The 12164-nt window shown below is 33.5% G+C and overlaps 2 protein-coding genes across 3 annotated transcripts; both read right to left on the bottom strand.

Moving 5' to 3' along the window:
* Positions 1 to 2361: 2361 nt before the first annotated feature.
* Positions 2362 to 4872, bottom strand: LOC104898071 (xylan glycosyltransferase MUCI21-like). The gene is made up of 2 exons (XM_010685077.4): positions 4761 to 4872; positions 2362 to 3721 (listed from the first exon to the last, which is right to left on the bottom strand). Exons 1-2 carry the CDS (start codon positions 4870 to 4872, stop codon positions 2463 to 2465), a joined length of 1371 nt encoding a protein of 456 aa, XP_010683379.3. The 3' UTR covers positions 2362 to 2462.
* A 3360-nt stretch (positions 4873 to 8232) lies between these two features.
* LOC104897826 (xylan glycosyltransferase MUCI21) lies at positions 8233 to 12125 on the bottom strand. Of its 2 annotated transcripts, none has more exons than XM_010684773.3 (3): positions 11997 to 12125; positions 11747 to 11878; positions 8233 to 10325 (listed from the first exon to the last, which is right to left on the bottom strand). In XM_010684773.3, exons 2-3 carry the CDS (start codon positions 11847 to 11849, stop codon positions 8935 to 8937), a joined length of 1494 nt encoding a protein of 497 aa, XP_010683075.2. In that variant the 5' UTR covers positions 11850 to 11878; positions 11997 to 12125; the 3' UTR covers positions 8233 to 8934. The 2 variants fall into 2 exon arrangements, with proteins under 2 accessions (XP_010683075.2, XP_010683076.2); XM_010684774.4 differs by having other exon boundaries at positions 11747 to 11875; positions 11997 to 12117.
* Between the last annotated feature and the right edge of the window lie 39 nt (positions 12126 to 12164).

Raw genomic sequence — 12164 nt, 5'->3', positions numbered from 1 at the left:
CAAAAACTTAAAGTCAGAATTTGTTGCGCATTCTTGTTTCACTCTGAGTTAACTACTTAGCCAATATCTTAAAAATATGGTAAGATTTTTTTTCTTTTTAAAATTTTGTGGATTAGGGTTCATACATATTAAATATTATGTTTAATTGAAATCTTTGTGAAAATAGGGCGTGTAATTGGTAATGAAATGTTCATGATTATATGATTGTTGAGTAAGATTGAAGCTCTGATATGATTGATCTTCAATGCAATAGATAACTCAATTCGTATGGGAAGCCATAATATTGGAAAGCTTCCAATTTACGAAAAATCCAATTTCTTAATAACTCGAATTTCAAAATTGAAACTTAAATTTTACTTTAGGTTGTTGAAATTGGCAACTTTTTTAAATTGCAATGAACAATAACCCTAAAATCCTAATTTAAACAAAGATTGATGAATTGTACTTGAAGTCTATGAAATGAATAATATGCAGAAAAACTGAGGGAGAAATGCGAGGACATGAAATGAAAGTGGGTCCCACTTAGCAGAAAAATGGGCAAAATTCAGTTAAAAGTAGCAAAACCAATAATTTAGACAAGAACGGTGGTTCAATTAGATTTTTTAAAGAAAGATAGCTATTTTAAAAATGTGATATAACAAAGTAAATTAAAATCGAAATTCCCTTGATTAAATATGATTCTTATTAAAAAGACCTGGTATTTTGATGTAAATTCAAAATCATATTCGAATCCAAAGTATAAACTTTTTCACTTTATCCAAATAATCTAGGTCTATCAGAATTACTATTTCCTCCATTTCTTTTAACATGTGACAATTTGACACTTTACACTATTCACAAATTTCACTTTAACCATAATTTGTGATTTATATGTGAATAAAAATATAGGCATGTGGAATCTTATTAAATTAGTTCTATATATTTATTTAATATGCACTTTTTATAATTTTTGATAAATACAAAATTAAAGATATACATTCTCAAAGTTTTGCATTTATATTCGTTAAAAGTAAAAGTGTCCTGAACTCAGTGTTTTTTAATGTTTTTATTGCCCAATTTTCTTCATTCTTAATTTCTATCACCTACATATTTGAACTCAGATGATGTATAGTAATATGACAACTTATTACCTTTGTAGGTAGCATAACATCATTCTCTATACTACTTCTATAATATAGAATACTGTTTTCACCATGTTATGAATATACCTATAAGTATCCACTATTCAATCCTCTCATTATGTACAAGGGAAACAACATATAAATTGAAACACAAAAATTTCAATTCGTTGAGAATCGATTAGAGAAGCTCTTAGTAAAAATGTCAACTATTTAATACCAAGTAGGAACGTACCGAACAACAAGGTTACCATGAGCAACATGCACACTTACGTACAAAATGATAGTCGGTGATAATTTATGTGTTATCTACGAATTATGATAATGCTGAACTAGATTGGCACTACACCAAAAATAGTGCACGAGGAGTTCACTCATGGTATATCTGGTAACACCTAAGAATATTTTGTAATAAATTAAAATTTCAGATGCTTATTTGACACTAAATTTGCTCATATGGGCATTTTGCTCCTTTACTCATTTGCTCATTTTGCTCATTTTGTAATACAAGTGTTTGCTCATTTTCTTAAATGACTAGAAATGTTTGCTCATTTGCTCATATATTCATTTTGCTCATTTGCTCATTCGCTCATTTTGCTCATTTGGAGAAAATAGTCTTGGGTGTACCATGAGCATGGTACACCGTACACCCAGGTGTACTATAAATATTCTCGTGCACGAGAATGGCCAGTAAATGAATGAAGAGCATTAAAATAAAGATCCTAGCTCTATAGTTCCATTACAATTATAGTCACAACTCATAGAAATACCTACGTCAAGATATGATTCAGTGATACATAATGAGAATATAATATCTCTATTATATAAGGAAAGAGGAGGGGGACATAAAAAATGGTAAATCTCTTTATACCCTTGAGTAATAAAATACAAATTTACCATCTTTTACCATTATACTTTCAATTAACAAAATATTTACATCATTCTTGATTTATTGGTTTTCAAAAAACAGAAGAAAAATATACAATGAACTTTATGAACAATTTTTCGTATATATTATTATACAATTGACCTTTTGTTTATTTTCGCACGCAACGCGTGCATACAAGACTACTGGGTACAAGTGGAACCTGTTAGTATTTGCGATTTTGCTTGCGTGCGTGCTTCATCTAATTGCTAATGTTATGCGAGAGTATTCAAGCCCTAAATAAAAACTGAAAACTTTTTGTTAATTAAAGTTTGTCCATAACGAAATTTTGGAATTAAAATTTACAACTGAGAAATAAACTCGGGAAAGAAAAAAAATTGTGTTTACGTACTATAATATGAAAAAGTTTAATCCAATCTAGCCACCATTCTTTTTTGGTGCTTAAAGTTTAATCCAATCTAGCCACTATTGTCCATAAACCTCTTAGCTTTTGAATATGCAATTACCAAATACTTACTAAACCTACTTAGATCTAGCTTAACATCTTGCCCTTTGAGGTAAATACTATCCAAGGCAGACCAATTTCCTCTAATAATTTTATTTGGATTCCTCACAATTTCATGATATAATCCATATTTCCCAGCTAAACTACTTTCTTCTGCCCTAATTTTGTACTCTACATACTTAAAGCTTAATCCATTTGCCAAATTCTTGAAGTATGAATCAGCCAACCATTCATTACCAATTGGCACGATTTGTATGAACAATGACCTCGGTCGGAGGAAGAGTGAATGTGTTAAAGCAGCACCATGCACTCCTATAATTCCATGACTTGCATTGATGAGTCTATATGCATCACACAAGTATGTAAATTTTGTTGGTTGAAATAGCACAACATCAAACCCTGCCTTCTTTGTTGCCTCTATAATTTCCTTTTGATTCAATATTACACGACCCACGTTTCCTGTCCTGCCCATAAACACAAGTCTAGGCTTACCTGCCACTAGAGGCGGTACAAGTGGTATAACGGGACATTTGCTATATGCAATCTCTAGTAACGAACGAAATCCATGAAATGATCGCGCGTGGTACAAATGATCAATCGGTTGTATGGTCATTGGACCATGTGATATGAGCCCTACCGCAACTAATGGAAAGCAATGTGTAGCTGTTTGGTTGTCAAGATTAACAATAGGATGTCTGGTAAAGGTATTCAGTAAGACCTCGTACTTGCTATACCACCAATTTTTAAAATTAGTGATCACAAGTGTGACATCTTGGTTAGGAAAAAGGGTATTAATAGTAACATATAGAGGTATAATGCCATCATTAAAATCATGGAAGAAATTACCAGTGTAGCCACTAACACTAAATACTAAAGCAGGCGTTTCATGGTAGATTTGACAAACCTTGTCAATTGATGAGGTTGTAAGAGTAATTTCACTTACTAATGACATGGTGAATTTCTCCCATTTTCGAGGGTATGGACGAATTTTCTCAATTAATAAAGGAATAGTTGAGTTTTGAGAGTTTGATCTAACGGTGGAAAATGTAGTTGTGTTTGGGTCTAGTATAGATGGACGGTTGAGGAAACACCAATCGTAGTTGTCATGAGATCTATCGCATATGATTGGTCCACCTTGTTGTGATTGGATTAAAGCCCATGTATTTGAAAATGAAGTGTTGCATGTTTTCTTTGCCAAGTGCAAATCTTGTCCTAGAGTTGAAAAAAGAAAAGTAATTATTAGAAGATTAAGCAGTAATTAGAGGCGAAATTTTGGGAAAAAAAAATCTATATATGTGGACAAAATCTTTTCTTTTGTTTACTAGTCTAGATTTGTGGCTAAATGGGTCAAATTAAGTGGCTAAGTAAATCAAAGAAACTCGAACGTATTCCTTCAAAAACTAAATTTAAAACAAATTTTAAAATTTTTGGGATTGGAAAATGTTGTATAACCTCAATGATAAGATAATTGGCTATACATAATGCAATAATTAAAAGACAATTAGCTAAATGAAATAGTATTTTCTCATGTCTTCTCGTAAAATTGTCATTTAAGTTTCGATGACCCTGTGATAATATTAGTAATTGTGGCCACAAAAATTAGGCATGACAAAGATTTAAAAATGTATACTTTTTGTGTTTTTTATTAGATGTAACATTGTTTTTTTTTTGATTCACTTATCAACAGACAAATGTTGCATACGAAAAATGATGTATGTAGTATATTTGGATCCATAAGACTAAGTTGTTTTATGCCAATTTTAGCACGTTTCGACAAGTGAACTAGCCAAGCAAATTGCCAAAGCATATCATAATTAACCACTACTACTACTTTATAAGAATACTACTCCCTTCATCCGAAAATATAATAGTTTCCGTTTTTTTTTAGACGATCTTCAACATATATCTTTAACTATCAATATCTTTAGCGATGTATTAACAAAAAATTATAAAAATTTGATACTATCAAACTACACATGAAAATAAATCTAACAAGATCTGACATGAGTGTTTTTTTTTATAAATACCAATGAGAATATTTGGTCAAATCTTGAAGTTTGACCATAAAAAAGGTAACGTGAACTATATTTTGGAATAGAGGGAATAACTTATAAGTAATGGTAGTTTCAAGCATTTTGGGATCCAAATTAAGTGCTGTCAAATTAAAATCAGTCAGCTTATTACTAAGAGTCAAAACTAGGTTTGTGAATTAGATGAATGTTTGTACAAAATTAAATAAAGACATCCATACCTTCGTCGTTTGTTGGTGAAGTAATTCTCATAATGAGCAACAGAGATATCTGGACCGCAACGACCAACATGAAGACAAAACATACTTTCTCAATCCTTAGATTTTGCTTCATTTTTTTAAAAAAATAATTATTGATAGAGTCACCCTTCTGATCTGAAAGCAAATTTATTAAACGAAAAAATTAGCAACCAAATTGTATAAATTGTTATTGAACTATAAAAGAAAATAACTATACTATATTATTTGAATTTCAATAATGCAAAAAAGAATAATTTTATTGTAAAGTAGCTTTAAATTATTAGTCGACTAGATGGAAATAATAATCAGATTCGGTTAAAATTTGTACATCAAGTCTTACATAAACTCCACTTTTCTAATAGTAGTATAGATTTGAAATCGAATTTTCGGTTTTTTAGATTAGAATGAGATTATAATTCATTGGTTCAAGTTGAATCAGATCAGATTCGTATTGAATTGCTATTTGTTGTCCCAAGAGAGTTATATGTCAACAATTAAAGAAATGAATCATCAAAGTTGTGCGTTGACAAAAATATGTCCCCGAAACCTGCCCCACCACCCATTGAGGGGAAAGTTTCAAGACCCATCCCCGTCCCTACACCCACATGGATACTCATACCCGCTTCATACCTGTGCCGTCCCACTCCATACCCGCAACTATCCTCCCAATCGTCAAACAATATGCCAGTACCACATCATAGCATAATATAGTAAAAAAATTGATAAATTAAAGCCCATATTACAAATTTACATTTTGCAAAATAAGATTATTAATAATATAAGTATATAACAAGAGTTCTTATAATAAAATTTCTAATATCTAATATGTTTTTCAATAAATAGAAGGGTATGAGATGGAGGAGATAGAAACACAACGGGCGGGTATAACATAAAATTCACACCCGCTCTACCACCCGACCCATTATGCATACGATTTTTATCCCATCCCTGTCCCACTTGGGTGAGGATGGGGCGAGCCTCCTACTTGACCCGCCCCACATTCCTAATCTGAATGCTTTAAATTCAATCCCCAAAAGTTTATAGGGACAGACTAGATTATAGTAACTACGAAACACATTAGAAATTAAAACACGTCAATGTGTAGGACACTTACCAGTTACCAGTTGTAGTGTAGCAAGATTATACACCCTTCTATATCTTACGATCACGCAGGAGTCACGACGAAGCCGATTGGGCTAGCGAGATAGCGCGCTAGCAGCGAGAGATAGAGGAAGAGGAGATGCAGGAGATGCAGGAGAGCAGCAAGAAGAACTGTTCTAGCAGAGGAAGGTAGTGGGTGGTGACGACTTATTAGTACTTTAAGGAGGGAAGAGGGTCTTCCTTGAGGGATCTCTAAAGTTTATTTTAGTACAAAAATAGAACAAATAAGAGTGAAATAGCGAGATGTTGAAATAAAGAAAGAATGGTGTGAGGATATACTACCATATATGTGCACTTAAACATGTGAAAATAGAAGAGGTGATGAAATAGGAGTACATTTTTGTTTTCAAACGAAAATGATAATTCTATGTACCTTTCCTAGTCAATTTAAGTTCAAACTTTTTTAATTGAATTAATATAATCACTTCAAAAAAATAAAAGAGAATTATGTCAAAGTTATATTTTGAAAATTAAATAATAACCTTATGAATAGTTGCTCAACTTTTTTTTAGCATTTTCATGGTTTCCTTTAAGTATGCCATACATTTGATTATTGAAATCTTAAGTTAAAAGAACAAGGTCAAAGTTAGAACTAGGGGCGATGATGAGCCCGACAAGTTCGCGAACTATTCGGCCGAACTCGGTCAAAGCTCAGCTTGTTGTGGCTCGACTCGAGACTTAAACGAGCTGAGTTGAGCTAATTAAGCAAAGCTCGGGTCGAAAAGCTCGTGAACAACTCGATTATTATTTTATACTAAAAAATATATTATATTAAAAAATATTTTATATTAAAAATATTTTATATTAAAAATATTTTATATTAAAAATATTTTATATTAAAAAATATTTTATATATTAAAAAATTATTTATATATTAAAATTATGTTAAGTATTTCTTTTGAAATATTAACTCAACTAAGGTATATACAGTTTATTCGCAAAATAAATTTCTCAAACAAGCTTGAGCCGAGAATCGAACCCGAGCCTGAAAACGAGCTCGAGCCGAGCATGAAAACGAGCTCGAGCCTAGCTGAGCTCACGAGCCAAGCTCGAGCAGAAAAAACTAATCACGAGCTCGACTCCCCCAATCTCATTGAGCTGATCACAAGCCGAGCCGATCACATGAAAATTTAAACGAGCTGGAGCCGATCCCAATGCTATTCGGGTTTGGCTCATTCAATAAGCACCCCTAGTTAGAACTAAGGGTACTTATTGCACGAGCCGAGCCCGAACTATACTAGGCTCGGCTCGTTTATTGTTTAGCTCGACTCAACTTAGCTTGTGAGCTCGACGAGCTCGATAAGTTAAACTCGGCTCGAGCTCGTGAGCTTCACTAAAGGCTCGAGCTCGACTCGTTAACTCATCTTAGCTTGGCTCGGCAGCACGTTTCAGCTCGGCTCGATCTCGGCTCTTGTTTTGAGACAAATTAAAAATAAACCAACACAACAATAAACCAAACAATAATTTAATATTCGAAATTTCAAAAAAATTGTTGACATATCTTGTATAATAAATGACTAAATTCAAAAAATAACATGAATAAACATATATTTTATTTCATTTTTTACATGCTAACCAAATGAATTACTTACAAATGTACATAAAAAACGATAAACTAGATATAAAAGTGCAAAAAGAAAGACATGAATTGTTCAACGTAAAAATTTCTATAAAAGGATATGTATTTTATAATAATTTTTTTTAAGTGTTTTAGTCGATAACTAGTTATTAGGCTCGGGCTATGCCTCTGGTAAGAAAAAATTTCATTTATTCATATAATACTTTATGATAATAACACTTAATACAACTTAGTCTAGTGGTTAAGATTTTAGTATATGTACTTGAGGTCTCGAGATCAAACCCTATAGTCTATACTATGCAATTTCTTAATTGTTTTATTGTACATGGATTACATGAACTAAAACTCCCTAGGGAGAGTGCTACGTAGCACAGTTTATTGTTTATGCACGCCTTTTAATATATTTGTATAGATAACTTTTTAAAGTGCTTTTAATCATGATAATTTTTTATATATAATGATATTCGAGCCTGTTCATGAGCTTGGCGTAGTTCGTCTTGGCTCGTTAAGGTATTGAGCCGAGTCCAAATCCGAGCAAAGCTACCACGGCCCAAGCTTTAACAGAGTTTTGACATATTCGACTCCTTGTACGTTTGCTTATTATACGTTTGCTTTGAAGATAAAACACCACTGAGCTTATATGCCAACAATATTTAATTCAGTCACAACTCGTGTTGTGTGTATATACTCTCTAAAGGTCAACTTCCTCGTAGATTATACGCACTCAAAAGAGCTACTAACATTAACTTTCACATCAATATGTGATTAGGGATACAATAACATAATTTCATACTAGGGTACTTAAGTAGTTATGTACATCTGCTTGCTTGGGCTATATTCTATACTCATTGCACATCCATATCTAGCATTCTAGCTATATATTAATCCTTAAGACAAAGATCAATTTGATTTTCTAGTCATACAATATAGGAAAAGGAATAATTCTTTGTGAATATTTTCAAATAACAACGATATATCTAAGTTCGTCAGCTTGCAATAGCAGCACTACACACTCGATTACCATTGCCCCAAATCCAACAAAAAATTTGCACCGATCATCCTGTTTTATATTTTGCTCATTTGGATCGAACCCGCTTTGCTTATTTTCTCATTTGAATCCTTCAAATAAGCTATTGAGCATATATTAGTCTTGACTATACCATGTCCAATGTACACCCGGATTGAAGCGAAAGAATAAGGATCCCCCAGTCTCGCTTGCTATGAACTTCCTTCATTCGTTGCAAGATTGTGCCTTGTGGATCAAAATTCTAATCCTCTTACACCTACTGTCTAGCATTCAACAGATAAACTCCCCTAGCTACCTCAGATGATATTAGAAATAATGATTTAAAGTCCATAATCTTTGCCTACTTACTCATGCAGTTCCAACATGCCAATACCTTTAACATTCGACGCCTATGATTGTACACCATAAGTATAACTGAAGATTGACGGCCTGATAAATTTCTTCATTTTAGGGCGGCGCCTAACGTGCAAACCTTGGTGCTCCATCAATCTCTTGGCCTTAGAATAAGCATTCTTCAAACATCCCCTGAATCTTGCTATGTCTAGCCTAACATCTTGGCCTCTCAAGTAAATATTATGCAAAGCAGACCAATTTCGACTTGTAATCAAATTTGGATCCCTTATGAAAACGTGATCCTTTCCATATTTTTCAATCAAAGTACTCTCCTCTGGCTGTATTTTGTACTCCATGTACTCCAATTTCATTCCCTTAGCTAAATTCCGAAAGTAGGTCCTTGCAAGCCAATCACCACCAAGTGGAACAACCTGGATAAATGGTGCACCAGGCTGAAGGAAGAGGGAGTGTGTAAGGGCAGCTCCGTGAACACCCATGATAGCATGGCTGCCATTTATTAGCCGATAAACATCGCATAAATAAGTGTAGGCTGATGGCTCAAATATCACCACATCAAAACCCTCCTCTTGAGCCGCCTTTATAACATTGTCTTGGTTTAATATAACGCGTCCAACAGGACCTGTTCGGCTCACCAACACAAGCCTTGGCCTACCTTTGATTTTTGGTGCAGGCCACACGAGACATTTCCGATAACCTTCCTCAAGCAGAGCACGGAAATCAAGGAAGCTCTTTTGCCGCGGCATCAAGGTAGGGTTTATAGTCATAGGTCCATGGGATATAAGGCCTGCTACAACAGATGGGAAACAATGAGTGACTGTTTGGTTGTCAAGGTTGACAACACGATGGTTGGAGAATTGAGGAAGTATAGCCTCGTATTTACCATACCACCATTCACTATAGTCGGTTATGACTAGGGTAACTTCTTGATCAGGAAAGAGGGCATTAAGAGTGATAAAAAGTGGGACAAAACCGTCATTAAAATCATGGAAGAAGTTGCCTGTGAAGCCACCAATGCTGAATACTAAAGCCGGGGTGTCATGGATAATGGTACATGAAGAGCGGGATAATTTTGTGGTTAAGGTAATTTCGCGTATGTTAGACATGGTGTCATTGTCCCTTTTGCGAGGGTAAGGGCGAAGTTTTTCCACCATTGGCAAGTTCATTGAGGGGGTCGATGATCTACTAAAAAACGTAGCATCTTTTGGTTCCAATATAGTAGGACTTTTAAGATGACACCAATCATAAAGTCGATGGGATCGATTGCAAAAGAGAGTTTTTGGTTCAATAAGGTTTGGATTGCTGGACAAATGTCGGGTTAATGAGATCTTTAAACTTGGCTTATTGACATCATGTTGGACGGATAACCTTGATATTGGTGATAATAAGGCACTCCTCATCAACTTTGTTGGTCTCCATGTTTTGTCCTCTGCAAAGGATCAAATAAGTAACTAGTCTTATAAGCACAATGCATGTATTTAAAGAATATGTCAAGTTCCAACTAAATGCAAAATCTAGGGGGTAAAATGAAACAGTAATAAGCATACTTGGAAAAGAGTTGGTAAGTGACACAAGGAAAATTAATGTGAATCTATGTGCACTGTTACAAATGTAGAAGTAAAATCTTGTGGACAAGGCCCATCTTCAAGTGTGACACAACATCAATTTTTTCCAAATGCACAAATCTTGCTACACATAGGATTTGTGCACTGAATGATTTGGAGCTTCAAGAGAGTGAAACGTAAATGTGACGATATTGTACGTTATGATATTTTAGATGTATGCAAAAAATTCATCATAGTGCACCGTGAGCATGGTTTACGCTAGGTTATTTTTCTGCTCATTACTCATTTGAAATCATCTAAATGAACAAAATGTACTAAAAAAAAGGGGAGTTACCAAAAAAAAATTACAAAAGAATAATTGATGATAATTTTATACATCAACACGACGAGTCATTAGGGAGGTGTGCCTAATTTATTCATTTTAAAAACTAATTTCGTGAAATACCTATTAATATTAATGGCATCTAAGCATCTTAGCTTGTTTCACCTCAAAAAGTATGAGGTTGTCCTCTTCAAAACACCCATTCTTTTTAAGGCTAGAAGAAGTTCCCATTACCTAAAAAGACTTGTAGAAGTATGTAAAGCCCGGCAAAGAAGGCCCAATTCATTACATTTAAATAGGCACACCTAAAGCTAACACCCCCTCCCACTCTCTTACAACAAAAAGCAGCATGGGAAAAAGCAGGGGAGAGGAGTAGGAACATGATAAGATAAAGACCGATAAATTTGATAGAACTGAAAATGGACCGATGGCTGCCGTAACTTTTCAAGCTTATAATGTATATTTTCTCTTTTTCTTCGATGTGGGACAACTCACGTAATATAATCAACAAACATGGGTTCATCAAAGACTAACTAAATGAAATATCTATATATATATATCAAAAACCCAAGATAAACAAATGTCGTACTGCCACATGTACTCTCTCATCCCCATATAATTAAATGGGACATTAAACATAAAAACGTGTATTTTAAGACTCGAATATATGATCTCTCATTTGATATGCTAATGCACTAACCAACTACACTATATTACTCAGTTGATTTTTTGGGTGAAAAATCATTTAAAGACAAGTAAGATAATATTTCTATTTTTTTAAAGATTTCAAATGCACATTGATAAATAATATGTGGCGATCAAAAACCAGTTTTCTTCTATATTAGACCAAGAATTCCCTCAGGAAAAAAAAAAAAAGAGGACGAAGAATACTCTGCAGTAATTAGTTCCGAAAGAACAAAAAAAAAAACTTTAAAAGTTACTAATAAATGATCATTTAATTACCTTGATGACAAGTAGAATTTCTGAAGATGAACATAAAACCAAATTGGAGTACAAAGAATAACAAAATACGCCACCATAATTTCTCTGCCTTCCATTTCTTCATTCTTGATCCCTCTTACTTGTCGGTGGCTACTACAACAGTTACAAAATACAAACAAAATAAAATTGTTAGGATATATATATACACTTACTCTTAATAAAATAAACAACTGAACAAAAAACATAACATTGAAGAGAAAATAAATATTACCAAGATTCATAAAAATGTAGAAGCTATAATTTTGAAGCTTCAAACGTATCTTAGTCGCCACGCAGAGAGAAAACAGAGAAAGTGTGGAATGAGTGGAGTTTGGGGATATGCTAGGAGAAATTAAAACCAAGTTTTAAGGCATAATAATTAATAAGTGAAATATGTTAA

The sequence above is a fragment of the Beta vulgaris genome, chromosome 6 (assembly GCF_026745355.1).
Source record: "Beta vulgaris subsp. vulgaris cultivar EL10 chromosome 6, EL10.2, whole genome shotgun sequence".
NCBI classification, from domain to species: domain Eukaryota; kingdom Viridiplantae; phylum Streptophyta; class Magnoliopsida; order Caryophyllales; family Amaranthaceae; genus Beta; species Beta vulgaris.
This window is presented reverse-complemented; position numbering and strand designations above follow the sequence as displayed.

Bases quoted from the DNA above. Each gene is read 5' to 3' on its own strand.
- LOC104898071 (XM_010685077.4), bottom strand. From the start codon at position 4,872: ATGAAGCAAAATCTAAGGATTGAGAAAGTATGTTTTGTCTTCATGTTG. The intron at 3,722-4,760 runs GTATGGATGTCT...TTTCAACTCTAG, and splicing joins TTCACCAACAAACGACGAAG to GACAAGATTTGCACTTGGCA.
- LOC104897826 (XM_010684773.3), bottom strand. From the start codon at position 11,849: ATGAAGAAATGGAAGGCAGAGAAATTATGGTGGCGTATTTTGTTATTC. The intron at 10,326-11,746 runs GTAATTAAATGA...GATCCTTTGCAG, and splicing joins AAATTCTACTTGTCATCAAG to AGGACAAAACATGGAGACCA.